At 57.5% G+C, this 27,501-nt stretch overlaps 9 protein-coding genes across 9 annotated transcripts in view; 1 reads left to right on the top strand and 8 right to left on the bottom strand.

Moving 5' to 3' along the window:
- Window positions 1-629, top strand: part of VDAG_01611 (uncharacterized protein) — a gene marked incomplete at its 3' end in the record, with an annotated part of 1,556 nt that extends 927 nt beyond the window's left edge. Inside the window, exon 2 of the mRNA XM_009650497.1 lies at window positions 141-629. Within this exon, the coding sequence (XP_009648792.1) occupies window positions 141-629 (489 nt within the window). The remainder of the gene's footprint in view (window positions 1-140) is intronic.
- A 124-nt stretch (window positions 630-753) lies between these two features.
- VDAG_01612 (TATA-box-binding protein) lies at window positions 754-3,112 on the bottom strand. The gene is made up of 5 exons (XM_009650498.1): window positions 2,431-3,112; window positions 1,850-2,136; window positions 1,702-1,789; window positions 1,224-1,638; window positions 754-1,165 (listed from the first exon to the last, which is right to left on the bottom strand). The coding sequence occupies exons 2-5, from the start codon at window positions 2,077-2,079 to the stop codon at window positions 1,149-1,151; spliced, it is 750 nt and encodes a 249-aa protein (XP_009648793.1). The 5' UTR covers window positions 2,080-2,136; window positions 2,431-3,112; the 3' UTR covers window positions 754-1,148.
- A 530-nt stretch (window positions 3,113-3,642) lies between these two features.
- VDAG_01613 (uncharacterized protein) lies at window positions 3,643-4,860 on the bottom strand (the record flags this gene model as incomplete). Its single annotated transcript, XM_009650499.1, has 4 exons — window positions 3,643-3,886; window positions 4,195-4,238; window positions 4,425-4,504; window positions 4,776-4,860. The coding sequence occupies 4 exons, from the start codon at window positions 4,858-4,860 to the stop codon at window positions 3,643-3,645; spliced, it is 453 nt and encodes a 150-aa protein (XP_009648794.1).
- A 3,268-nt stretch (window positions 4,861-8,128) lies between these two features.
- VDAG_01614 (electron transfer flavoprotein-ubiquinone oxidoreductase) lies at window positions 8,129-10,106 on the bottom strand (the record flags this gene model as incomplete). The annotated part of the gene is made up of 2 exons (XM_009650500.1): window positions 8,129-8,228; window positions 8,281-10,106. 2 exons carry the CDS (start codon window positions 10,104-10,106, stop codon window positions 8,129-8,131), a joined length of 1,926 nt encoding a protein of 641 aa, XP_009648795.1.
- A 924-nt stretch (window positions 10,107-11,030) lies between these two features.
- VDAG_01615 (glycosyl hydrolase) lies at window positions 11,031-13,815 on the bottom strand (the record flags this gene model as incomplete). The annotated part of the gene is made up of 4 exons (XM_009650501.1): window positions 11,031-12,160; window positions 12,260-13,310; window positions 13,360-13,370; window positions 13,626-13,815. 4 exons carry the CDS (start codon window positions 13,813-13,815, stop codon window positions 11,031-11,033), a joined length of 2,382 nt encoding a protein of 793 aa, XP_009648796.1.
- A 683-nt stretch (window positions 13,816-14,498) lies between these two features.
- On the bottom strand, window positions 14,499-15,519 carry VDAG_01616 (uncharacterized protein; the record flags this gene model as incomplete). The annotated part of the gene is made up of 2 exons (XM_009650502.1): window positions 14,499-15,416; window positions 15,499-15,519. 2 exons carry the CDS (start codon window positions 15,517-15,519, stop codon window positions 14,499-14,501), a joined length of 939 nt encoding a protein of 312 aa, XP_009648797.1.
- A 1,132-nt stretch (window positions 15,520-16,651) lies between these two features.
- VDAG_01617 (uncharacterized protein) lies at window positions 16,652-17,695 on the bottom strand (the record flags this gene model as incomplete). Its single annotated transcript, XM_009650503.1, has 4 exons — window positions 16,652-16,812; window positions 16,982-17,087; window positions 17,505-17,571; window positions 17,628-17,695. 4 exons carry the CDS (start codon window positions 17,693-17,695, stop codon window positions 16,652-16,654), a joined length of 402 nt encoding a protein of 133 aa, XP_009648798.1.
- A 2,401-nt stretch (window positions 17,696-20,096) lies between these two features.
- On the bottom strand, window positions 20,097-20,879 carry VDAG_01618 (uncharacterized protein; the record flags this gene model as incomplete). Its single annotated transcript, XM_009650504.1, has 2 exons — window positions 20,097-20,515; window positions 20,675-20,879. The coding sequence occupies 2 exons, from the start codon at window positions 20,877-20,879 to the stop codon at window positions 20,097-20,099; spliced, it is 624 nt and encodes a 207-aa protein (XP_009648799.1).
- A 354-nt stretch (window positions 20,880-21,233) lies between these two features.
- VDAG_01619 (uncharacterized protein) lies at window positions 21,234-24,117 on the bottom strand (the record flags this gene model as incomplete). Its single annotated transcript, XM_009650505.1, has 2 exons — window positions 21,234-23,116; window positions 23,169-24,117. The coding sequence occupies 2 exons, from the start codon at window positions 24,115-24,117 to the stop codon at window positions 21,234-21,236; spliced, it is 2,832 nt and encodes a 943-aa protein (XP_009648800.1).
- Between the last annotated feature and the right edge of the window lie 3,384 nt (window positions 24,118-27,501).

Raw genomic sequence — 27,501 nt, forward strand, 5'->3', positions numbered from 1 at the left:
CCCTTCGCCCCCCAAAAGCTACAACAAAACATCACCAAAAACTAACCCCGTCTATACATCCATACTGATTAAAAGCATAGAAAAATTTAGTAAAAAAAAAAATCACAATAATCTACACTTACCATTCTTTCCTACCCCAGAACCTCCGACACCCCCCAGCCCCCCAAATAAAAAAGACCCTCAGCTACTCCATCCCGTACGACCCGGCCCTGTGCATCCCCGCCGAGGCCGAGGCCGACTTGCGCCGCGTCCTGCGCGCCACCGTGCCCCTGCCGCAGCTGCACGACCGCCCCTTTGCCGCCGAGCGCATCTGCTGGTACACCGACACGCCGACGGGCGACTTCCTCGTCGACTACCACCCCGGCTGGCGGGGCCTGTTCCTCGCCACCGCCGGCAGCGGCCACGGCTTCAAGTTTCTGCCCATCATTGGCGACCACGTTGTCGATTGCGTCGAGGGCCGGAGGCCTGAGGCGTTTGATGACAAGTGGCGGTGGCGCGGTGTCGAGAGGAGGGACGACGACGTCGAGCAGGTGTACGAGCATATTGTCACGGAGGATGGAAGTCGGGGCGGGAAATTGGGGCTCGTGCTGGCCGAGGAGCTGACCAAGAACCGTCGGGCCAAGATGTAGTTCCGGGATGTGCAGTTGAATGATGAACGACATCAGCAGTGGATTTAATGAACATATCCCTCACGTCATTTATGGAGCGCAAGCATGCAAAGTCAACGTGTGCTACAGGCCAAACAATTCATGTATCCCTCAAGTGTTGGTCAACGACCGGTACTTCTTTTGCAATTACTATCGTGGTATTGCTACGCGCGTTCTTTTCTTCCTCGAAGCAAGCCGCCTCGGCTGGACCCTCCTCCAGCCGTTGTTTGTTTCCCCTCCAACGCCAGTGCAATGCGGGAAATGAACCAATTGGTACAGGCCATAATTGTGGTGCGGCACGCTCCGACCTCAGACTAAAGTGGCCAAGCGTACGACAGCCAAATCATGACTTGGAAATGGGGGGGCAAAAATGTTCTCGTGGTATCGTGAAGGAGAATTGGGGGTGTAATGGTACAAATCACAAAAAAGGGGGGGCTGCACGCAATCAGGCAGTCAAGCCGACGCGTACATGTTGTGCAGTGGTGCAGGCGCAGGTTTAGATTAGACCTTGCGGAAATCTGAGACAGCAAGTTAGCCACTGGAAAAGACACGAATACACAGCACGAAGAAACATACCCTGCAGCACGGGGTAGATCATCTCAAAGGCCTGGTAAATCTCCTCACGGACTTTGGCGCCCGTGAGAACAATCTTGCCGCTGACGAAGATGAGGAGCACAATCTTCGGCTTGATCATGCGGTAGATGAGACCAGGGAACAACTCAGGCTCGTAGGAGCTGAAGTTGTGATGGCGGGACGCCAGACCTTCGAGACGAATGGGGAACTTAATGTCGCACGAGCCGACAATGTTCTGAATCTTAAAGTCGGTAAACTTTGCGTTGAAGCCGAGCTTCTGGATGATGCGAGCGTACTTGCGCGAGGCAAGCTTCGAGTCATCCTCGGACTTGGCACCAGTGACGACCATCTTGCCAGAGGCGAAGATCAGCGCGGTCGTCTTGGGCTCGCGGATACGCATGATAACAGCGGCGAAACGCTTGGAGAGGACAAAATGTCAGCATCCTTGTGAAGAGAAAGTCACTGATGGAGCAAGTAGTACCTTGGGGTTGTACTCGGCATTCCTCGCGTGCAGGGCAATCGTCTTGAGGTCCAGGCGGCAATCGAGATTGACCGTGGCAACGATGTTCCTTGACGGGAGGTAAGCATCACGTTCAGACAAGATCCCTCTCCATCAAGTTGATACTCACTGAAGCGTGGGTGTGAGGCCACTACCGCCCACCAAGGCACCAGGCGTCGCAGCGGGGGTCGCGGGAGTCACCCCATTGCCGTTTGCGACCTGCTGGTTGTTGACCTGACCGTTGGGAGCCAGGGGAGCAAACTCCTGGGCGCCGCCGGGGAAGGACAGAGAGCCGGGCGCAGTGAAGGCCTTGGCCTGCTCAACCGTGGTGGGATGAGTGGTTATGTTGGAGGTCTCCATGATGGCGACTGTTTCCTTGATGCTCAAAGACGTGAATGCTTTGTGGCTGAGAGCTGTCTACATAACTGATTAGCACAATGCATCTTAAAAGGCATGCACGGCAGGTACCGGCGATGGCTGTAATTTGATTGTGCTGGAATCCGTTGTGTGTAGGTAACGAACGCAGAAGTGCCGGTTGCAGGGGGGAATTTGGCGACCTTATATATAGGTGGCCAAATTCACCAAACAACGGGAAGGAGCTCGAGACGGCAGGAACGTATTCTCTTCAGAACAACAGATGTGTCGTTGACCAAGGTGCCAGGCATCAAGGTTGCTCAGTGGCGTGGGTGGGAAAAGAAATAAAGCACCTACCAAAAGTGGGAGATGAACAAGTGAATGTCTCCCCTACAGTGAAGGCTCAAAAATTCCGGATGCCCAGTCGCGAATGCGCTCAGCAAGGCAGATGATGGAGGTAAAAAGAGGAATCGGCGTTATGGCGAATTCTCAAGTCGGCGCAAGGCGTCCGGGTTCCCAGATACCACCTTGACGTTTGCGGACCACGTCACTTCTAATGCACGAAAATCTTCTATTCGAGAGAACAGGGCGCAAAGCACGGAATGTGTCTACAGAGCGCGGCGACCTTGGGCGACGAGATGGGAGTGCGGGCTCTGGTTCGAGTGCTTGCCGATTTCGTCGTCGAGGAAGGTATCGCGCGCGCGAATGAAGGAGAGGCCTTGGTAGTCAAAGAAACGTGTTTCAGTTTACTTGGTCGACAAGTTGCTCGACGTCGGGTCGATTCGGGCGGCTTCAGTGAAGAAGTGCAAGAGATCTTCGACGGAGATTTGTTTTGTGGTTTGTGTTCGACGTCTAGTCGGGGGGGGTGGAGGAGGGGTACGAGTAGACGGACGGTGATGAAGGGTGAATGTCGTGATGATTATGTGACGCTGGGTCAGTGTCGAGGTCGGATGGGTGCTTTTTTGTGGGGACGGAAGAGGGAAAAATAAAAAGGCCGAACGTAGAGGATACAATACGTAAGGCAGGGGTCGTAGATTCCGGTACGAATTCGGCCTGGAGGCGGGCAGGAGGGGGAGGGCGACTACTTATAATTTCGAGGCAGTTGCCCCCCCAGGCAGCAAGTTGTGGTGTGGCGCCCACTAGCGTTCGCGCTACCGTCGATGCACCCAATCAGGTGACGTGATTGCGTTTTTTTCCTGCACCAGCCCCTAAGATCCGCACCTTGGTAGCCCGTATCCCGCCAGAGGTACCGGTACAAGATCGATAAGCCTCTGCTTAGCTTATGGGCGACGAGCCAATCCCAGCAACGGGTCGGTCGTGGCGCGCATCCATCCATGGCATCATCTCCCCGTCCGTCGGTCACTCTGAAAAATCTCTTCCTCCACCCTTTCTTCTTCTCCCCCTTTCCTTGTTCCGGCCCTTGCTGCTCCCTGGGCGGACCACCTACTTAGCGAGAAGCGAGAGAGAGAGAGAGAGCGAGCGAGGAGGAAGGAGAGGGTCACGATTATCGAGTCTTCGCCTGCTTCTTCCTTTCTTTCTTTATTTTCCTCCTATGCTTCATCCTCGTTCTCATCCTCTTCTTTTTATCTCGTCTGCATCACCCCTACACCTGATCATTATCACCATCATCATCACCATCGTCATCACCATCATCATCACCGTCATCGTCATCATCCTCTCCGACCGGCTTTTCAAACAACACCTGCCTCTCGTCCATCGTTTCTCACTGGTCCACTGCATCGCATCGCGTTGCAGCTGCCTCGCATGTGCCGTGCCCCAGAGACTGGACTGGACCACGACGCGCTGGGGGCGCCTGTCGTGTCAGCACCAGTAACGAACGTCGACCGACTCCAGCTCGCAGTCCCGTCGGGCGAACGAGTCGACGACCGACCATCGGCGTGATGGCCGCTCCAGCCAACAGTCTTCCACCCCCAGTCGCTATCCCCCCCTGCGCCAGAAGGGGGCCCAACCACCCCCCGGCATCCACTCTGCCCTCCACTTCTGAAACGATGGGCCGGGCCCCCTTTCTTCCTTGTTGATGGCTCTGCTTTCTGTTGATCTCAGACTCTTCTGAGCGATCCTACTCTTCTGCTTCTCATCTCTTTCACACACAACTCGCACCTGCAGACGACAGCCCCCCCTGAAGACTCCTCCGGTCTCCTGGACTACGCCACATCTGTCGTCGATGGCACGTCGCGTCGCCTCCTCAGTTCAGCTGGCCAGGCGAGTATCGTGACAGCATGGGGCAATCTTGCCAGGTGTATCATCAAGAAATCCCGACCGTATTGGCATCCATCCATCCATGTCTCGTCAACCGACATTTTGGTCGATCACCAGACAAAGCATCTCACCTGGTTTCGGCCACTCGCGGGTTTACGCTGGGCAGGTGGGCGGCGGCGGGCACAAGCCAACGAGCCAACGACCGAGGCTCCTGGACCAGTGTGAGTCATTCCACTGAACCATGAACCGCAAAAACCCTGTGCGCGAGTCTTGACTTGCTCGCCACACCACTACGGCCCGCCACCATGATCAGGAGCTTTTGCAAACACAACGAGAGATGGTTCCTTCCCCCATCTCTCACCTTGCTGGTCGAACGTTGGTCACACAAGCACGCAGCACGCAACACAACGACCCATGTTTCCATCACAGCCCGACCGCGTCCAGGCCGTTTGGCAGATGAAAAGAGTCGGGGGCAATCTTACGCAAGTCAGGCTCGGTCAGTCCCTGTCCAGGGTTGCGCGACAAGGGGCTGACGCCAGGTGGCCCGAGCTTGTCTTGTACCGGCATGTTCGCCGCAAGTCGCGGTACTTTCGGACTTTTTGCCCTTTCACGTCCCCTTCCCTCTCTTGGCTGCGGTTCTGACCCGACCTCTTACCCCTGCGCGACGCATGCGAAAAGCCTGAGGCCATCCCTGATACGACACTTGATGACCGCTTGAACGACCCATGCGGCTATACCTCTTTTTGTTTGCTGCTAATCATGCTAGCCTTGCGCGGATGCTCCATCGCGACCAGTCCCAATGCGCAACCCGATCAACGTGCTCTCTTTCGTTGCTGGCTTGCACGTTTTGCGATGAAGCCCACGCCATGAAAACAACTTGTCCCTACTGACGACTATTCCGGCCTTGCCTTGCCTTGCCAAACAAGCTTCAGAGCTGCCGGATGGGATATTGACAACAAACCTTGGAGGCCTCTCTCCCTCGGTCGCCCTTACATACCGCAAGCCTCCGAGAAGGGCATTCCAGCCTCGTCAGCGGCATGTGGTTCAAGGGGGACCCACGACCCTGGAAACATGTCTGGGAGCTTTGTCCATAACTCCTCCGAGACACTTCAGGGTCGCCCTTTTGGCACCATCGTACCCAGGGATGCCATTGCGGCACATGATGTGTGTTGACGAGACGTGTCCTTTTCATGCGTAAATGCGATTGTCCGCTTTCCCACTTTTCCAACGGATGGGACCCGTACCCACTGAACGAACCCACAGTCTTGGGTTGCCTGTACATGGTATCCTTTTTCGCTTTCGCATCAACACGGGTGTTGCGTAACTGTAGGAGGATCGTCTGAAGTCGCGGCGCGTGGCGTCATTCCTTGGGCGAGCGAGGCCAGTTCCTCTTGCTCTTTACAGCCGTGTGTTTTGTTGTAGCGACTGTGCCCCTTGCTGCACATTTATTTTCTCGTGCTCTCTCCATCCCGGAAAGCTCTTTCACTGGTCACTCGTCAGAACAATCATGGAGTCCCAGTCTTTTCGTCTACCAGCCGGAGCCCCCACGTCTATCAGATCGGCTTCCCCGCATGCACCTCCTGACTAGCGGCCTGCCAGTGTAAGATCATGACGTGGGAGTACATGTAATCTCTCGGAAGGTCTCTGCGAAACCTCGCCGTTCCCTGTTTACCTACTGCGAGCTTGAAAAAAGATGGAGAAGGTCCATGCGGCTTGAAGAGCCGCTGACGGCACCAATTGTCATGGTCGGCAGCTGAGAGCTTCGCGCCACGACGGCGCAGGTTGACTGAGTGATATGCATCTTGAATCAATACGTTCGCAGCACCCTGGTCGCCCTTGCTCAGTCGTGCTTAATGATGTCCTTTGAGCCACTTCGACTGTGAACTCGTCACGCTGCACCTAGCGTCTACATGTAGTCGATACGAAGAGAGAATAAATCAAGTCTTCATCTACAGCCGGTCAAGCCCAGTCAAGCAGATCGTTGGGGGAAGGTGCTTTCTTCACCATCATCACGTTCTGGTGTCGCTATTGGCGGACCGACATTTGGCTTAGCCAATGCACAGAATTGCCTTGACGGTACTATGTCGTAGCTGACGGTTTTGATTCCTGGAATCAACCCACCACTCAACTCCATTGGTAGGCGGCGTAGCTGCGTCGCCCGGTATTTAGCCGCCGCCGGCGGCCTCGAGACGGGACGCCTCACGACATATTGTGCAGTGCTCTCCTTCCTGAGAATGCCTCAGCAGGAACTTGCTCCAGGATTTCCAAGGGCGGTTGGAGAGCCGAGTGGTGGGACGTCCAAAGCAATGTCGCGTATTGGGCACTGCCCGACTGTACAGCATGCGAATAGACGCGAACACTGATGTTTCTTATGGCGGACATATAACCAAGTCCGATAAATCGTCTGGTGTTTTGCATGCGCGTCACTCGAGGCCATTCTAAACTCATCAACTTAGGATTGGCTATGGCGTTGAGAAGTTTGTATGACTTGTGGTCAGTTCACCAATTACATTGGGATCATGAAGTGAAGAAAAGAGATGCAACCATATACGAAGCAGAAACATTTAGCCAAAATCATAGGAAAATGAGTCGTCTTTTGGAGGGAGCTGACAATTTTGTTGCGATACTTGTGCCTTCTGTGGCTGCTCATCTTGCCTTGCTTGCGTGCATTGGCTGCCTCCAATGAACGGATTCAGATGCTCAAGAGGGCAACCATCTCGCCGGCTACTTGAACGGTCTTGAGACTTTGAAATGACGGTCTGCTTTAAGCGCGATCTATTGAAGTTGTGGTTATGAGAAGTGATAAGCACTGAAAAGCTTCTTTAAAAAAAACGACCTGTAAGGCCTGGTGTGTGTGACTGACATGACCGGTGCAATCAAACGAAACGACGTGCCACCCCCACTTCGTCTTGGCTGATCTAGTCTGTCTGTATCAAACGCTGTCCTTCGATACTTTGGTGACCCGAGGCGTACCGGTCTGAAGAAGTTTAATCGTCCTGACCGCCAGTAAGGTTGGACACCGTGGTAGAGCTGTACACTCGAAGAATACAGAGTAAAACAGATGGCCCTGCATACAAGGGCAGCCCCTGACCATAGACCTTGAATAGGCTTCCGAGGACCGCTCCACAGAAGGTTTGAATACACGAAGTTTGTACCCGCAGAAGCGCGCCCCTTTCAAGACTTCTTTGCGCGGCCTCTTCCTTGACAAGTCATTGAGGAAAAAAAAATGCGTTTGAAGCACGGCCAGCTCTTTTCGACAGTCAGCAATCGCTTATGAGGGACAATGCGCGCTACTCTCCTTATACTCGTAATTTGTACGGTCGACCCAGCTGGTGGAACGAATGGAATTCAAAACGGTCTACGCTTTCCTTGATGAAAGAGCGATCTTGTCATGTCGGCATGTTGCATTTGTTTTGATGACAGCGAACAACGGCTGGCAGCCTGTTCTTCTTGCCGAACACCTCATCCTCATTACTAGAGGGAAGAAACGTGATAACTCGAAGCGATGAGAGGGACAGTCATCGCAGCTGGACAGATGAGTGACAGCTGCACCATCCAGCCTGCACGTTGACAGGGCAGTCCTAGTTGAGAAACAAAAATACAATTCCAAGGCTAGATTCGAATAAAAGGCACAGCCGCAGCCGGGCCTCACTTTTGGGCGCTCAAACCGGGAGACTATGCTACCAAGGCCTCCTGCTACACTCCCCCGCCAGCTGAGCCGGGATGAGTCCCACCAGGTCATCAAGAAACGCCCACCACCCGTCTAAGAAACCCCGCCCCTTTGTTTTAACTCGGAGCGATGTCCATTGTTCGAACAGAGCGAAGAACAACAGTCCTACGTCATGTAGTACTTGGGGCCCTCGCCACCCTGCGGCACCTGCCAGTTGATGTCCTGGTGGGGCGCCTTGATGTCGCACGTCTTGCAGTGGATGCAGCTGTCTCCATGTTAGCACATGCAAGAGAGATCCGCACGAATGACAAACTCACTTTTGCGAGTTGATCTGGAACCGCACGCCGAGCTCCTTGGTGTCGTCCTCGACATACTCGTAGACGCCCGCCGGGCAGAACCTGTTCTCGAGACCCTTGTACTTGGGCCACGTCTCGGCGGCGTGCTTCTCCCAGTCCTTGACCTGCAGGTGGACGGGCTGGTCCTCCTCGTGGTTGGTGCCGGTGCGGCTGACGCTCGTGAGTATGTCAAAGGAGATGTCGCCGTCGGGCTTGGCGTACTCGATCTTGCGGCTGGCGTCGGCGGCCCCGGTGGACGCGTGGTCGGGGCTGCCGTGCTTCAGGGTCCAGGGCACGCGGCCCTTGAAGAGGTAGGCCTCGAGGCCGCAGTAGGCGAGGCCGCCGTAGAGGCCGAGGGGCGTGTGGAAGGAGGGGCGGAAGTTGCGGACCTCCTTGAGCTCGGCCCAGATGGAGGAGGCGCGCAGCTTGTCCTCGTAGTCGTACAGGAAGACGGCGCTGGCGTCCTCGGCGGCGGGGGGCGCGTCGGCGAGGGCGGTCCAGGCGGCCTCGGCGGCGAGCATGCCCGACTTCATGGCGTTGTGGGTGCCCTTGATCTTGGGCAGGTTGACGAAGCCGGCCGAGTCGCCGATGAGGGCGCCGCCGGGGAAGGCGCACTTGGGGATGCTCTGGAAGCCGCCCTCGCTGAGGACACGCGCGCCGTAGGAGATGCACTTGCCGCCCTCGAGGACGGAACCGGAGGAGGGGGGTGCTGCTTGTACTTTTGGGAACCCGCCGTACGGCGACAGCCAGGGGTTTTTGTAGTCGAGGGCGACGACGAGGCCGACGCTGACGAGATTTTCCGCCAAAAGTGGTACATCCAGCCGCCCGCCGTACGTGTCCTTGTCGAGGGGGGTAACCCGAGGCTGTGTGTGATGTCGCCCTTCCCTGAACTTGTCAGGGGACACCTCCCAGACCTCCTTGAGGCCGAGGGCGTAGGTCTGGTGCTGGCTGTCGCGGCGCAGGTCAAACTTTTTGATGACGGCCTTGGACAGGGAGCCGTGGCAGCCCTCGCCGAAGAGGGTGACGCGGGCGTGGAACTCCATGCCGCGCTCGAACGAGTCCTTGGGCTTGCCGTTGCGGGCGATGCCGAGATCGTTGGTCGCGACACCCTTGACGCTGCCGTCAGGGTGGTAGAGGACCTCGCTGGCGGCAAAGCCGGGGTAGACCTCGACACCGAGCTCTTCGGCCCGTTCGCCGAGCCATTTTGTGAACTGGTTCAAGGACACAATGTAGTTGCCGTGGTTGTTCATCTGGGGGGGCGTGGGCAGGGGAATGCTGAGCGTCTTGGTGAGGTAGCGCATGCGGTCCTTGCCTGCGGGGGTCGCGTGCTCGAAGCGGTCGGGATTGTCTTCGGAGAGCCAGTCGGGCAGCAGCTCGTCGATGGACGTCGGCTGGATGACGGCGCCCGAGAGGATGTGCGCACCAATCTCGCCAGCCTTCTCGAGGAGGAGGACGCGGAAGTCCTCGTTGCCTGCCTCATTGGCGAGCTGCTTCAGGCGAATGGCGGCACTGAGACCGGCAGGACCGCCGCCAATGATGCAGACGTCGACCTGGTCAGACTCTCGTTCAATGGAGGCGGGGTCGAAGGACTCGTCGTCATGGGAGAGGCGGGGTCTTGAGGTGGTGAAGGCGCGTATGGAGGGGAGGGCGGCGGCGGCGGCGGCGGCGGCGAGGGTTCGAGGGGTGACTGCGGCGGCAGCTGTCGTTCTTGTCGTCGAGGAGAGACATGGCCTTGTGCTGATTGTGGGGAGGGGTCTCCATCGCGCAATGGAGCGTGTGGTGCGTTGGAGGTTGCGGGAGGAAGACATGGTGGCGAGCGAGGCAGTGAGGAGTGTCTGGGAGGGGGGTGGCCAGACGGTCAGAACTGGGTGAGGGAGAAAACAAAAAAGGAGAGAAGAGGAACGCTATTGTCTACCAAGAATCCAAGAACAATGTGAGATGGTGGTTTGCGAGAGGAGGGAGGAGGGAGGAGGGGCGAGGAGGGGTGTCGAGGTGGTGATGCGGTCGAAGATGTGACTCTCTGGCTTGCGGCGGCATATGGAAATGAAAATGTTGGCGGGCGACTTGGGCCACAGCTTCCAATACGTAATGTGGGTTCTGGGGGTGGGATGCCCCGGCTTAAGCACGGGCGTTGTCGCGGCGTTCGCAGTGCTGCAACGCGGACGAGTGCCAAAGATTGGCGGACAAGCCCTCGGTTGCAATAACCGAGAGAAAGCGTAGAGCCGATACATGAGGGGACTTGTCGAGAGCACGCTACAGGGGGGCTCAGGGGAGTGCCACAGGGGACTGGCCAGTCCCTCGAGGTACTGCTGTCTCCGTTACCTGCCACTGGAACCAGAAGATACCGAGGGAGGCTCCGCTACGGAGCACCGTCTCCTCGAGGCATTGGCCAATGGGAGGGGCTCGATTACTGTGCTAGGTACCCAGGAGTTATAACCCTAACCCAAGCCTAACCCTGGCAAGGCACCTAGGGTTATTAGCTATCATCACGAGCTTCATCGCTGGGGTTTCTTAGCTGGCGAATAATGAAGCAGATGAGTCATCTGTGGAGGCAGCTATCTATTCATTATGCATAATGCATATCTGTCAGGCCAAGGCTGAGCAGGATAGTCTTGAAATGACAGCCAGCATGTCTGAGCCTCACTCTCCGTTCACAAGAGTCTTTCAGGTCCATACTCAACAACATCCTGCCACTTCACATTCTATTAACACTATGACGCCTGCCCCGAGCATCAACCCATGTGCTCTCCCACCGAATGCGATGGCTCGGCATCCGGGGCCTGACCCTCTCCTCCCTTGAACTCCTCAAACCCCCAGCTCGGTGGTAGGTCTTCCTCGTTTGTTCCCCATGCACTCTCCCCCCTACCGACCTTGACCTCGAGCAAGCCGCCCTGGGCAAAGAAGTCGTGCGTGATCCAGCTCTTCGTCCACGTGTGCCCATTGAGCTTGACGCTCTGCACATACATCATGCCCTCGGCCATGGGATCCTCGCCCCGCGCCGCCACCTTGCGAATGACAGCCTCGCGGCCCGGCCTCCTCGCCCGCAGCCTGACCTCGCGGAAGAAGGGCGCCGTGAGCAGGTACACGTCCATGCCGGCGACGGGGAAGAAGCCCATCATGACAAACGCCGCGAACGCGCCCATGGCGCCGTCGTCGTTGCCCGGGATCCCCGCCATGGTGCCGTTGAACTGCGCCGGCACGTACGCCCGCGCCCACTTGGCGCTGAGCCCCGGCCGCGCCGCGTGGTGGAACTGGAACACCGTCAGGAACGCCTGCTCGTTGCCCAGGTACGCGAGCCCGCTGCCGTGGTAGTACTCGAGCCGCGCCGCGAGCGCCGCCCGCCCGCCCAGGAGGCGCGCCAGCGTCGCCATGTCGTGCGGCGCGTAGAACGTGTAGAGCCACGGCGACCCCTCGTACGTCGACTCGTTCGTGTCGTAGTAGCAGAGGTGAGGCTCCGACGTCGGCGAGCACACGCGCGGGCTCTGGTAGAGGAACGTCCCGTTGGCGAGGCGCGGCTGGAGGAAGCCGACGAACGTGGACGCCGCCGTGGGGTCCTGGCTCGGGGACGCGCCGCTGCTGAGGTCGCCCGCCGGCGCCGGCGGCAGGTCTATCTGTGCCGGGTTCCAGAGGTTCTGCCAGTACGTGCTGCGCTGCGCGTACTTGGCAAAGTCGCCCGTGTGGCCCAGCCAGCGGGCCATGGTGGCGATGCAAAAGTCGTTGAACGCGTACTCGACTGTTCGCGAGACGGTGCGCGAGTGAGGGCCGGTGGAGTTGGCGTCGCGGTGGTCCGAGGCGATGTAGTGCAGCTGCTGCCACGACTCGATGTTGCCTCTGCCTTCAACGTTGAACGAGGGTGGCGAGACTGCAGCCGTTAGTTTCAGACGGGAAAGAAGATCACCAGAAAAAAAAAACCAATGGTGTCAAGACAGACAGAGAGAAAAAAAAAAAAGAAAAGACTCACTCTCGGCATCAGAGACGATGGCTTCATACGCCGTCTCCCAGTCGATCCCATCCGTAATGCCCTTCACCAAGGCATCGACGACGACGACATCCGCATTGCTGCCGCCCTGCGTGAACCCCTTGCAAAAGGACATGCGGCAGTCCGGAAGCTTGCCCTCGTGGCGGTAGATGTCGAGCAGCGCCCTCACCATCTCGGCCTGGGCGACGGGATCGACAATGGTCAGCAGCGGGTGCTGCGCGCGGAACGAGTCCCAGATGCAGTAGAACGAGTCAAAGTACGGCTCGGACGACTGCCACAGCGGGTTCTCGCCCGTGTAGTTTTGCGGCGACAGCATCGACCGGTAGAGGCCCGACCAGAAGACGGTCTGCAGCTCGGTGCTGACGCCCACGGCGTCGACCGAGACGGAGGACAGCTTGTCGGCCCACGCCGCGCGCGCCTCGGCTTCGACCGTGTCGAGATCGACCTCGGGGATCTCCTCCTCGGCGTTGTGGCACGCCTGCGCCGACGACACGAAGGACACGCCGACGCGCGCAAAGATGCCGTCCGGCCCCGTCTCGTCAAAGAGCAACCAGGCGCCGGCCGACCCCCACGGCAGCGCGTCCCACTGGTGCAGGCCCGGTGTGGCTTCGGAGCCGGCGAAGACACCGGCGGTGCGCACGTGGGAGCCGGCGAAATCGGCGCAGAAAAACGCCTTGTAGGTGCCCGTGCCGAAGGAGGGGGCAAAGGTGCCGTAGCCCGTCATGCGGCCCGACGAGCGATCGACCTTGATGCCGCCGTCGCTGCGGCTGCTCGCAATGTCCTCGACGTCGAGGAGAATCAGGGGCTTGGCGCCCTCGGGAAAGGTGAAGCGGAAGAGCGTCGCGTGCGCCGACGCTGTCATCTCGGCGCGCACGCCGGTCGTCAGGTTCAAGGCGAAGAAGCCGACGCGTGCCTCGACCGAGCTCGGCGCGCGCAGCGTCTTCCGTTCCAGCGTCGTATACTTGCATCTCTTGGGGTCGTCGTTTGGGCACCAAGGGTGAGCGAACAGGGGGAAGTTTCCCAGCGAGGGGGCCTATGACATTTAGCTGGCGGAAACTCATGTGGTAGAGGCGCATACGTACACCTCCGGTTCCTGTACGTGTCAGAGATCATCATACGTCTGGGTTTCCAGGGCGAGGGCATACCTGAATCGTGAAGATGAGAGAAACCCGTGATGGGTGAGTCGTCAGACACCCAGCCCGCGGCGTTCTCCCCTCGATTATCCGTGTCGGGGCCGGCCTTGGCCATACCGTACGGCAGCGTCGCGCCGGGGAACACATGGCCTACACACGGTCATCCGGTTGAGTCCTCTTGTTTGCCTGGAGGATGACCATCTGAGAAAACCCACCTCCGTTGAGGGTCCCGATCAGTGGATCAACGAATCCAAGGATATCAGCACGCACGCGGGTGAACCCCCCCAAGCCGATACGCGGGTCATAGCGACCCCACGTCAGTAGACCCAGGACAGCGACGATCAGTACAAATGCGAGCAGGCGGACGGGGCGGCCGAGGTTCGTGGGCGCAATGAGCAGCGCCATGGCATGTCATGGCATGGGGGCGTTCAAAAGTCGTGATGGGCGCTGAGGCTGCTTTCCTTGCTGCCGCCAACAGGTGAGAGCGAGCGGCTGAACAGCTCAACATGAAAAAAAGAGAGAGCGAATGCCGAGGCGGGCAGCATCCAGCGCCGTCAGCACCATCAGCTGTCAGACGTGTACCATGTAACGACCCCTGTCCAGGGGGAGGGGGCTTAATTGCTTGAGCTTGGCGCGCCTAGTCGGATGGCTCGGCGTTGGTTCCCCTTTAGGATAAGGTGCAGGGTCTGGACGCGTGACTCTGGGGGATTGGCATAATGCACGGGGAAGGGGAAGAGTCACATAGTCTAGCCAGTGCCTACGAATAATGCAGTGCAGAATGTGACTTCGTAGGCCCGTGGTGGTAGGGCTGGACCTGTGATGAAACCATTCAGGCTGAATGTTACGACAAGACTGATGCCCTGTCGAAGCCCAGCCAAACACAAGGCCAGCGTTGTGCACTCCAATCATGGTATGCTGACATGTCCAAGTGTACTCATTAGAAAGTGTTGGATCAAAACATGACAGGGCTGGAACGCGAAGACTCTCACCGATCCAACTATATACCCTACTATTCAACCGCCAGCCAACAGGCCTCCTTGGCTAAGCCGAACACTGCCCAGGCCCAGAACTTTCCGACCCGGACGGCGCTACCAAGAGCTGGCCGCCTCCCCTGCCAGCGGGACACTCAGCAGTAGCCGTCCCGTCGCCGAAGTTAAAGTCGACAACAATAGCGCACCCATTGGCATCACGGGCCTTGAGGAAGGCCCAGCTCTGGCAGCCTTGGCACCGGAAGCAGGCGGCGCAGCACCCGGTGCTGTCTCGAAGTGTCCGAACTCCACGAAGCGGCCGGGAGGAGTGATCGAGATGCCAATGACTGGCTGTTGTCGTTCGCAGATGGTGGCCGTGACGACCTTCTTGAGTGTTTGGGCTGGGCCGCGCGAAGGGGGGTACACGACGGCACAGGCGTTGCAGATCTGCTGGCGCGAGTACCTCCTGAGATAGGAGGGAACCCTGGCGTCGCGCTCGTCGAGGCCGCCAGGGACGGGAGTGTCACCCTTGAAGTAGATGGATATGACGGAGGTTGTCGTGGTTGTCGTGACCTCTGTGACGCTCGAAGCATCGGTGACCGTGGTGAGGATGGTGGACGTCGGGGCCTTGACGGTTGATAGCCTTGTCAGGACCGTGGTCAAAGCCCTAGTCACGGTGGCAACGGGTCGAGGGGCGGTGGCAGTTGAGAGAACGGTTGTCTTGCATCCATAAGGGCACACGGTTGTTGTGGACTTGCTTGTCTTTACTTGCGGCTTTGACGAGGCACACTGACTAGGGCAGTAGGACCGACAAAACTTCTCCGGCTTGTTCTTACGAATGATGGAGATGACAGGGTCTTCGTCTGAAGAGCCATCAGTAAATTTCCTGGTCCCCACTCGTTGTTGTTTGCTGGAGGAGGAGGAGATCTTACACTTGCTATGTTTACTGACGCCGTCGACCTTTTTCTGGACCAGACTATGGGTCTTAGGATCGACGTACACTAACTCATAGCCTTGATCGCTGGGGTGACCAGGAAACTAAAAGGCTGGCGTAGTGTCTGACTTTGACTCCTTGGGATGGCAACGGCGAGCTGCACGAAGCACAGTTGGCGGCAAGGACCGCCTTCAGAAGGTTGGCCATGATGATTTGAATGCCGGATATTCGGGAGGTCTTGTTATAGCCTTCTGGAGGAGAATCAAGGAAATAACCAGCGAGGCGGTCTATAGGGGATGACAAGAAGAGCAATGAGGTTCAACGCGAATATGCGAGATTAAGCGATGACAGGTGCTTAGGATATACGAGTGCTCCACTGCAGCTCAACACCGTTAGATCTTTTTTCCACCAGATGAGGACCGGTGGTAGGCTGTCAAAGGCTGGGTCACGCAGCATTGGTTCGGCCGACTTATTGTCCTGAGTCCGGCTTGATCTTGGTCTGGGGCCAACAACCTCAAGTCATGCCAGCTGTTTTAGGGATACCTCACAGTCGTTCCTGGGGCCAGCCCCAAGGGATACCAAGCTTTCAGGGGACACAGTTGACTGACCACGCCGCCAGTTTAACATGGCGTTGTGGACTGTTCAGCTGTCAAGGCCTACCAACGCGCCGCATATAGGCTTAAGGGTCTGCGACATTATCATTACGTTCAGCACCTATACCAGGTCAACGAATGCCGACAAGAAGTTCGACTGTAGAGCACTCTCCCCGCCTGACGACCCTTGAAGCGCTTGCAATTGCTGCACTGCTCTGCTCCGCTCCGTCGCCATCTACTTCCTGCATGTCGGGATGATCCAAGGAGACTCGGTGAGAAAGACTTGACCTTGACATCAAGTCCTGGATTGACACCGACGTGTGGTCTTCCCGGCTTTGTCCATTTTTCGTCGGACAAAGTGACCCGCTGGCTAAACCAGATGAAAATTTCAACCAGGTCGACTTAGCTGCAGCGCTAATAAAGCCCTGTGCTGTACTCATAATGCGGCAGCGTCGGCCATAAACAAGCCAGACGTCATCGTGTACGGTCAAATTAGGGTTGCTGCGCCGCTGGAGATTGGCCGCTTTGCTGACGACGTGTTCCGCGTACCAGTGTATACCCATCGTGACTGTCAGGACCCTGCGGAGCCACCCAGGGCCTGCCAAGCCAGGGGGCTGGCCAGGGGCTAAGGGTTACAAGAGAATGTATATATAGGCTGCGGAGGGCCCCCCCAAAGCTGCGGAGGGCCAGAATTCAGATGTATTCCTATCCCATACCTATATTCTAACTGCCTGTGGAAGACCCCTTCACTCTGTTCTAAACAACGCTCTGACAGTGACGGACACCAGAGGCAAGGCCAGAGCCGCGAAAAGCGCCAGGCCAGTCGAGGCTCGCAGCCGAAGGCCACCATCCTCGGTGCGGGTCTCAATGTAGCCCATCAGTAGCACGTCCTGTCCAAGATTCACATCTTGGGTCAGTAGAGGGTACCAAGGCGACGAGATCACAGCCATAGATTTGAGGCTTTTCCTGTCGAGATCAAGATGTGTCAGACGGGATGGGGAAAACGTACGGCAGCGAAGATGCTGGCACATAGATGAGAGCCAGGAACGTTAGCGTCTTGAGCACGCGAGACTCACGACCCTGATGCTCTGCCAACTGGAGTACTGTGGTAGTCTGCTTGTACGAACCCTCCATCTTGAGTCTGGCGACCTGGCTGTTTCGGAGGCTGATCGAGTCCCTATACTATTGCGTACCAGAGTAGATCAGTAAACAGCATCTCGACAGACCAGAGACGCTGGGTTAAGGGGCCGAAAAGGGACATGCACCTGCTCGACGAGGTCCTGGCACCGCCATGCCAGCAGTACGTCAAAGTAGCGCGCGTTCATCCTTGGCTAGTGCCCTCCGACGCCTGAGGCTGTTTGGGATCTTGGTTAAGATCGAGAAGGAGACAGGTTTGAGCGATGCCTCGGGTATCCAGAAGCTAGAGCGAGTTCGTCGCTACGGCCTGCATTGGAGGGTGTCAGAGCGTTAGTTAGAGCAGAGTGAGGAGGTCTTCCACACGTGGTCCGCAGTAGATGGGAAGATAGGTTGGGGTCGTAATATATCTAAATTCTAGCCCTCTATAGCTTAGAGGGCCCTCCGCAGCCTATATATACATACGTTCTCGTAGCCCTTAGCCCCTAGCCGACCCCTGCTTGGCGGCTCCGCAGGAAACCCGCAGGGTCCCCTGACAGAGGGTCACTTATGCCCTGGTCAGCAACTGGGAAACAAAAAAAGAGATACAAGTGGGTGCTTTGAATCAGAGGGGCCATTGGTCCGCTGAAGCCCAGGACCTTTGTCAACTCGTACATATGTTGACGTAAATACTTAGTGTCACATAGCTCGCGGGTACCGAAACCGTGGAGAGACCAATCGCGACCGATCCGGCAAGAAATATACAACCTTCTCATTCTCGAAAACAAAGGTATAGGCTTACAGGCTCTTTAGGGGTGGTAGATGGACTGGGTCTACTTGAGGTATTCGGATCGGATTTTCCAGAGTTTCCGACTTGTTGCTCACATGCTGCAGGCCACATCTTCAAATTAGCTCCGTGAATTGGAATTGTTCACTTCAATGATAAGAGCGAGGTAGATGCTGTTCCTTGTACTCAGAAAGCTGTATTGTTCATTTGACTTCAAGTTAGGCAACATTTACATACAAAAACTTTGTAAAATTCAAACCTCCATCCTGCCAGTGCTGCCGCCTTCATCTTCAGAATAGTGACATAACCATGCGTTGTGTCCGGGCAGATGACAATGAAGACCGAGACCAGAGACGAATATCAAACATCATGACCGTAAAACGGCCACAGTGAAGCAATGTTCGAGCACTAACTACCTAGTCTGGGCGCTAGAAACGGACGTAGTGTCAGAGTATGGGTAGGGCAGACTCTGCCCTACAGAGTGAAGAGGTCTTCCGCGCACAGTCCGCAGGCAGTAGATGATAGGTATGGGGTTGCAATATATCTGAATTCTGGCCCTCCGCAGCCCTTATATACACGTTCGCGTAGTTCTTAGCCCCTAACCAAGCCCCTGTTCCGTGGCTCCATAGGGGCCACCTGACAATGCGAACAACTTTAGCAGTGTTGAACCAATATTAGGGAATTGCCTAGGGCGGTGATCACCGGGGCCGGGATTCAAAGCTCTAAGGAGCACGTGAACCACGGCGTACGTGATCGGTGAATCAGACGGATATATCTGATTCACGTCGGTAGTGGTAATTCAGAGAGATAGCATCAATCACATTACAAGTCTTATTTCATCTACCTTACCTATTCAGAGCTCACCGGCACAGCCAAAGTACTGAATAGGGGTTCACATAAGCAGTGAAGCCCTCTCAACAAGCAGCCTGTAAACTATAGAGGGACATCAGTTCTTCAACCTTCTAAGAAGAGAGCTATAGGTGGACATACGAGGCATTTTGACTCCCACGTACATGGCGTTACCTGAGACTCCTCTCATGAAGACCCGTCCCATCTCACGCTATAGCCAATCCTCAGGAAAGCCTCGTGAGATGGCTCATAAGCTCTCGATATAGATGTTATTTAAGTACGTAGGGCTGAAAGCTCTGCTGGAGACCTCACACTTTTCCTCGTGTGCACCCTCTCTTGATTAAAACAAAAGTTGTGGAGTAGAAGCTTTGGCCCGTCTTTTCGAGCGTTCTGTCAACCTGAAGATGTGATATCTGAAGAGATATAGGCAGTTGAGGCCCTGTGTTGGATTGTTCCTCAAATGGAGTGCTTCTTTGGAAAACGGAATTCTCAGAAGTTGTAGGCTTTTGCCAGGACCACTTGCTTTTTGATAATAATTTCTCCTGGATTTTGACCCTATACCAAGTTCAACGAGGCAGCCTGAACTGTCGGACACCTTTCTAGCTGGAGGATTCGCTTGTTCTAGTGTGGCTTCTCACGAGTCAAGATCGTTAGTGAGACATCACCATTGTCTTCTCCATTAGCACCATCTTTCATATCTCCAGTTTCTTCTTCGGTCTGTGTCAAGGTATTGAATAGGACTGGGAGATCGCCTCGGATCCGGGATCAGGACTGTCTGTGGGACGGTTGACGAATATTGGATCTCTATGCGTCCACCCTCATGCTACCATCTCCGAAGGACCAACTTACTAGAGACGTCTTGTGCTTAGGATTGATCTTAGCGAGACTGAATAGAAAAGCGCTATCTAGAGCCTATGGTAGCCAGATCAACCACGTGGCTTGGCCGCCCTGAAGTGGGCGACGACACGATATTTCCAGTAACAGTTCCCCACCCGGCCACCCGTCACCCCCGTCACCTGAGCGCTTGAAGGTTTTACCATGTACTAAGCTTACCTTACTGTTCGCCAAGTTCCTGCAGGCCGTTCTCTTGCCTAGCTTGGCGCCAACGGTCAATCGCGCCAACGGACACGATACAAGTATTCCGAGCTCTTCCCGCCCCTGCCACGTTATACACAGCGGGATCCCAGCCAGGGACGAGGTCCAGCCAGAGGCCGAACCGGGCAGGGCCGAGTAGGGAGGTGGGCTTTCGTTCTCCAAGCGCCTCGCTGCCCTATTAACCTTGCCGAGCAAAATCCATCCTGGCTCGGGCCGCTCCCCGGACCACCACCTCTCAGCTCTCGGCACCCGGCTCCCGGCTCTCACGAAGCCCGATTTCACAGACTTTCAGGCGATTTCTCCCACGGCCCTTCCAGTCCCAGCAGCTCCCCTCATATTGCGGTCCCCTAGCCTCGCACCCTGGATGCCCTCGCGCCGACCGCCGACTCAGCCAGCCTCTTTCCACAGGCCCGCGCCCACGCCCGTGGGCCTCTCACCAACAGATCAGCGTAGAGGCCCGAAAGCGACCAGAAGAGCCCCTGGAAGACATAGGGCCGTGTCAGTGAGAGGAACGCCCAGCTCGTAACCAACCCGAAGCCCACGACAGCAGCCGAGAAGAAGGGAGACCCACAGCCCGGCCACGCCTCCGCCGCGCAGCCCAAGGCCAGGAAGTGAGTGATCACGAGCAGGACGGACTGCACCTCCATACTCTGACGCCAGTCGGGGGTCCACGGACAGTGGCCGATGCCGCCGACGGCGAGCCAGATGCCGGTGGATACAGAGAGGGAGCCTGGGCCCGAGAAGCGATGGGGTTTGCTCAAGTGTGCTGCGCCGTGTTAAAGAGCCGGGCAACCGGGGTCAGTCAAAAGACAGGACCCAGCGTGGGCGGTTCGCTTTATAGAAACTGCCAAGCGGCCGCGCCCGCTTCCTCTCCTTCTCCTCCTTACTAGAGGCCCTGTTTCGTCAAGGCCTGGTTCCAACGTACATGGTGTTAGTAGCCACTTGGACAGGGCGTCACGTGACGGCGACGACTGGCGGGAGGGGGCGTCGCCCGGGTTCATGCCCGGCTGGAGGAGCCTCGTGGGATGCTCGCGGCAGTCGCGGACCTCGGAGGCGTCTTCGCCCTCGGGCACCTCCATGACGCCCAGTTTGCTACACTTTTGCTCTAGCCGGAGCGCGCGCTTCTCCATGGTCTCGGCGTGAGTGACTGCGGGGGCTACGCTGGACGGCATGACTGCCCAGCCGTGATGACGAGCCTCCGTCTGCAAGGGGTAACAATCGCAAGCTCACAAACATGGCACCGAAATCTTCAACATGGTTTGAGCAAGACAATGTCATGTATTGCTACCTAAACAACGCTTGACGAGCTGGCTTCGAACCAACCCCTCTTTTGCTTGCTCGCCTTGAGCCAGGGAATGTAACTGATGATGGGCATACCACCACGACAAGCAGAGAACAGAGATGAAAGCAGCAGTAAACAAACAACGAACCGCAACAGCAATCGTGCTCAGACAAGCAATGTCGCAATTCTATCAAGGACCAGTTCACGCGGCCTCGCCACCCAGCTGCTGGACCGCGACAGGCTTCACCTCCTCGGCCTGCTGAATCTGCGCCTCCAGGATCGGCTCGCCAGCCGTGTTGCTGGCCAGCGTCTTGACCTGCTCCGCCGGCTCCTCAACAGGCGCAGCATCGGTCTCCTGAGGTTTTGTCACCTCGAGAGAGACCTGCTGCTCGGTACTTGTCGCGGCAGCCTCGGACTCTAGCTTCTCGCTCGGCACAAAACTGTCGATCCCCTTCTCTGCAGCTTCGAATGCTGTCGAGGCAGGCTCGACAGGATTGGACTCTGGTTCAGGCACAGACTCCTCCTCAACGGCTTCGGGTGCGAATTCGATCTCGGGCTCCTCCTTCTTTGGCTGAGGTTTGCTGTTCTCGATCTCAAGGATGCCATCATCACCGATACTCCAGCACGTCCTCAGGGGCGAGAAACTCAACGTGGGCACACTGGACCTAAGATCCGCGGCCTGCGACTGGCTCTTCGCCGCAGGGGCCCTGCGCTGAGGACCGCGGGCGCGGCCTTTCCTAGCGTCGGCAAGCGGTGCCTTCTCCTTCTCCTCAATCATGTCTGCCGCTGGGGGTTCTTCCTTCTTGGCGGGGGCTTGTGGGCCTTGCTGCAGACGTTTGTTGAGGTCCGACATGAAGCCGGCCTGCAGGGCCTGAATCTTGCTGCCGACGGGGCGAGCAGGCACCGCCGGCTTTTGCCTCGGGGCAGCATCCTGCTCCTTGGAATCGACGCCCGAGGGCAAAGTTTTGGTGGGGCGCGCCGGCACCTGAGGCTTCGGCTTGTCGGAGATGACGGGCTTGAGGCGCTCGTCGCTCGGTGTCGAGCTTGGCTTGGGCCTCTCGGGAATTGTAGGCTTGTCGGTGGAGAGCTTCTTTTGCGGGCGAGCAGGCACCGCAGGCCTCGAGGTTGCGGAGGTCTCATCAGCGGCATCGTTCGACTCGTTCGGCTCGGCAGACTCGGGGTCGGGGCTGTCGACGGTGGTCTCATGCATCAGACTCTCTGGCGTGTCTTCCCAGACATCGCGACTGGGGAAGCGATTGGCATGGGGCCGCGCCTCATGGGACTTCATTCGCTGGGCTGGGTGAGGCCTGGGCACATGCGTCTGGCGCAGACCGTAGCTCTCGGGCGACTGACGCGACTCCTTTTCGGCCAGTTCCTCTTGTTGCCTGGCAAAGGCCTGCGCCGGTGTCTCGGTACGGATGACTTCGTGGTGCGACGGACTGAAATCTTCCTCCTCGAACTCAGGCGTCGAAACCATGGCCGTCGCGTTGACGCTGTCGGGGGCATCTTCCCAGATATCCTTGCTGGGGAACTTGTGGCGCGGCTCGTTAGCCTTGGCAGCAGCCTTCCTCTTCTGCTCCTCCTCCTCAGGAAACAGAGGCTCGTATTCAGTGACGTCCTCCAGAGGGGTCGACGTCAGCTCGACTTGGGACTGCGAGCCGTGGTGATAAAGACTCGAGGGGCGGCTGTTGGGACGACTGGAGTTCTCATCATCGAGGAAGCTACCGCGACGGTCGGCAGGGACGGCGGCGTCCTTGTTGTAGTGATGAGGGTTCTTGGCGACTTCATCGGCAGCAAGGATGGGCGTGTTGTACTCATCTTCCTGAGCAAGGTTCTCGCGGCTGTTGAGGAAACTCCTGCTGCGGTTGTGGTCGGCATCGACATGGATGACATCGGTATCATCATCGACAGCGACGGAAGCGGAGGCTGGGGCCGGGGAGTCCTTGCGCGGGGTAGAAGCGCGACGCAGCTCCGGGGACCTGGGGGCGGCAGAACCCGGGCGGGAGTGCATGCGATGAGCGTACTCTTCGGAAGCCTGGTACCCAACTTCTTCACTGGGCGTTCCGGTGTAGTTTGTAGATGTGCCTGGTTTATTGGTCAGACGTGGGAGAGGAACTAAGCGCTTGACTCGACGTACCTACGCCCGCCTCGCGGGTGTCGCGAACAATCTTGTTGAGATCGGTGCTGCTCATGGCAAAGTCATTCTGGCGATCGTGGAGGGAGATCTGGGATTCCCTCTTCTTCGATTCGGGGTGCTTCTCGTACCAAGCACGCTCAAACTTATCGTTGCTGGGTGTGCCGTGGCCGTGGAGGCCGTAGCTGCCGGGAGGCGCATCAGGGTAGCCGCGCGAACTGAGCTTGCGTCCATGGTGGCGAGGGGTATGCGACCTGGCAGACTCTTGGCCGTGGGCATTGGGAGCCGGCGAAGGGGCCTGGACATCACCGAGGTGGGGGTTCAAGGGCACCTGCTGGCCAATCTCGGGAATGCCGTGCTCCTCGTCATCAAAGACTTCAATGCTGCCGGCCTCAGAAGCCTGTCCGATACTGGACCTCTTCTTCTTGATGTAGCTCGGCGGCAGCTCGCCGCTGCTGGGCCTGCCAATGCCAAAGGAGGCAGCCTTGTCAGAGTCGGTGCGAGTGACGGTGGCGACGCGCTGCTTGGCAGACTGGGCAGAGAAGGAGGGCTTCGGGGCGTGAAGCTTGAGGTCCTCGGCAATCATCCTCGTCTGCTCGGGCGAGACGGGACGCTGGTTGGCCGTGGTGCTCGACCGGACGGCCTCGTACTCGTTGCCCTCCTCGCCAACGGAGGGCATGTTGACGCTGCCGGGGCGCTGGATAGGGTCTTGGATGGGGCCGCCGAGGCTGCTGTCGGGAAAGCGGCTCGTCCTGGGGCTCTTGGAGAAGGGGCTCTCGTTGATGGGCGAGGGCGCGAATCGGTGGGGGTTCGGAGAGATGGAGCGATCGAACCGCTTGATAGGGCGTGGCGGGACCATTGGTTGGGATTCGGCCTGAGCAGGACGATCTGAACTCCTGGAAGGGCGAGGAGGAATCGAGGGAGGTTGCGACATTGTGGCGGCTGTGGACATGTTATGCCGTGTGTATAGGTTGTGTGGTGTGGTAATGCAGAAAGCAAAGCTCGCAGTGTCGAAAGAAGCAGCAATTGGGCTCGTGGCTGAGATAGGGAAGATCGACTCGGAAATGTTCTGTAACGCGCAGAGTCTGTAATTAGCATACGGGTTGGCAGCGGTGTGTCAGAAGCACAACGCAGCTTCCAATGGCAAGGTCAAGCTTTGTCACTCGTCGTTGCAGTGTCTCGTAGCAGTGACGGCCGTGCTTGTGCTCGTCCCTTGGGTCGCCGCAGCCCAAAGACCGGTTCTGGAACGGAGCGAGAAGCGAATAGAGATAGCGAGAGTCAGGGGGCGGGAAGGTCAGGGGCAGCAGATAAAAGAGATAGGAGTGATGCGATATGATAATGCCATGTTTTTCCTTGATACATGGCAGCTCAAGATAACGCAAGTCCACCGCTTGAGCTAGGGGCGGGGGAGGGAGGTGTCGAGGGTGAAGCGCCACCAGCCAGATACGACGACTCGTCGCGATAAGGGACTGTCAGATGCTTCTTGAGGGCCAGGAGGCATTGTTTCTGGTTCGCCTTGCGCCCAGGGCAATGTCTGCTGTTATTTGCCTTCTGAGTCCTTTCATCACCACCTGGTGGTGGAGAGGCAGATCGGCATGGCAAGAGGCAGATTTCGAGACAGATCAGAGGCAGGCAGAGCTTGTCATGACCGACTTACAAGTTGTGAGTGATCGTTGGGCGTCTTGGTGTGTGATTTGTGACTCTTCCAGCTCAGGGTTCTTGGTAGAGTTTTTTGGGTGCCTTAATGAAGAGGAAGACAGATTCTCAGCGTCAATCAATGGAGGCAAGTAGTAGCAAGTAGCAAGTAGCAAGTAGCAAGAGTGGCGGCAGCAAAAACAGACGGTGGCGGGCGCGACGAGGGAAGTCACCATGACTTCAACCTCTTATACACTGACGAAACCAGCAGCGGCCAGAAGCGGTGCTCTTGCCAGTTCGTCACCGGGCGGGCCAGTCACGACGCCCGTTTCCCTGGCGAAACAGGGATGTCAATGCCCCCGTCGCAGACCACTGTGTCGTCCGTCTGCATTGCGCACGGTGCGAATGATCTGCTGGCCTGCCCTCGCCGCCGTAACGCCTGCGAGCCTTCGAAGCCAGCGAGGTCATCCCCTACAGGTGCCCCTCCATTTGTCCAGGCCCTGGGTTCTAGAGCGTCGGTGGGTCCTGCTGAGAGCACGTAATGACTCCACCGCACCGCGCGCCGGCAAGCTTTTGCTGGAGGCTCTGGTCAGCTTCTTTGTGTCTGTCGATCGCCTGTTTCGCTCAATAGGCTGGAGCTGCTGGTGCATGCCGACAACTGAGACGGCGAAGCGTCGACGGCGATCCGTCTGTTTGGTCTGTTTGGCGTTCGAGCTCGGGTCACTCGAATTGATCAGATCGATCGTCATGTCGTCGAGCATACATGTACTTGTGCCTACCTAAAAGTACTGTACCTTGGGTTCCTTAGGTAGGCAACCTCACGGTGCGAGCTGTCAGGTACGTACCCTCTTTCCACGGTGCGGCGTCTCCTAGGGCCCCGCCATGGAGACCACGAGGGGCCCTGCCCATGTCTCGACCGCCTGCATTCCCACAGCCCGTCTGTCCACCCGCATCTCGACATGCATTCAGGAACGCACGAGAGACGCAGAGATTGCTCACCGCAAGACCGGCAGCTGATCGGGACGCTGTTGGGGTCCCCGAGCTGGCCATTCTCGTTTCTGGAGAGGCAAGGTGCCCCTATTGACTGCAGCGAGAGCTTGGGAGGACAAGAAAGCTTCCTCCTCGAGCTTCTGCTGGTGTGCTGACGCGAAGGGCAGGACCTAAAAGTAGACAGAGGCAGGTGCTAGGTTGGTGGGGCGCAAGGCACGCAACTTTCCCCAGAGGTTCGGGCAAGTCAGCACGCACAAACAGGGCGGCCAGCTTCTCCTGTAAGCAGGACAAGTACAGTACCTAGGTACCTACATGTAAAAGCAGCCTAGATAGGTACCTAGGCACCATGTAATCACAGCTGGCCTGACCGGGCGACGTGCCGGTCCCCCCATTCTGCCTTTTGCGCCCCCCCGTCTAACCCAAAGAAAAAAAACCTGAATCTCCAAAATCCCGGCGTCCGTACCGCTTCACAAAACTGGCAACTTGCCGGTGTCCGACCGGTTGGATCGTCCAACCTGGGCAATTTGGAGATGGCTGGCCTACGACTCCGATCAACTCGCTACCACGAGCGAGCCGTGACCAGCGCCTCCGTCTCCTCTCCTACCGTCATTTCGCAGAAACTCGCTCTCGCCTCCCCCGTCTCTCCAACAGAGAGCAAGCTCTTGTCAGGCTCCTTGCTGAGGTGACGGTTCGAGCCGTTTTCAGGACCACCGTCTCCGCTGACGTTGCGCGAGCCCCTTCGTGGGCTCTTGGGGTGCACAGTGTTCTCGTCTTGGCGGTGGGGAAGGCCCTCCAAAAGTGCCCCTCCAAGCCTTATGACGCCATGTATACCCTTTCTTCCATCCCTCGCCTGACCCCCGCTGTCTATTGTTCTCTGCTTCTTCCATTGCTTCCGCTGTTGTCGTGGTGGACGCAGGCTTTTTTTCTTTTTTTTTCTTTTTTCTTTCTTTTTCATGAGTTCAAGTCTCTTCACTTTGGGGCTCGGCCAGGCATGGAAGCATCAAAGCAGCAAGTGTCAGGCCGTGTCGAACGACTACTGTAAGTACCATGTATGACCACTACCGCTGCTTTTCCTCCGTTTTACTTTGACCGGTCCCCTCGCCAAACTCGCTGACGTCCTGCAAAACGGGCCTCCCCCCCTCCCCTCCGGTGCGATCGATCCAGATCGAAGACGGACCCCAGACGACGTCAATCGACGGCTCCTCCGTTTGAACTGGGAACCCACACTGTCCCCGGCAAACGCCATCCTACATCATCCACAGTGCCATTAAGGGAGGGAACCTACCGTACTTGGTGCCCGCGCCAACAGTCCAGAGAGAGCCCCTCCATTGTACGGTGCAAGGTCCTGACCCTCATCCGCGCCCCGCGCCCCGCGCCCCCGGTTAGGCTTGGGACTTGTCCGTCTTGGGCCACGCTCAGGGGCGTGACTGGCGGGTTCTTCACGATCACGAGGTGGCATGGAATTTCCTTTTGCAGGGTGCCCAGATGGGCCCAGAGAAGCCAGAGAAGCCAACGTGACTTGACAGATTTCGCGGACTATTTGCTGCGAACGAGGCTTCTCCATTTCGCCAATGCCCCTCCCTTGCTTCACCCGTGGTCAGTGCCGTGGTGTGGGCTGTTTTCTCTGGTTGTCTGGCCCCTCTCCTCTTTCTCGAAAATCCGGGGAAAGCTTGCTGAGCTCGACAGCGGCGGCGGGGGGGGGGGGGGGGGG

The sequence above is a fragment of the Verticillium dahliae genome, genomic scaffold (genome assembly GCF_000150675.1).
Source record: "Verticillium dahliae VdLs.17 supercont1.2 genomic scaffold, whole genome shotgun sequence".
Taxonomy (NCBI): domain Eukaryota; kingdom Fungi; phylum Ascomycota; class Sordariomycetes; order Glomerellales; family Plectosphaerellaceae; genus Verticillium; species Verticillium dahliae.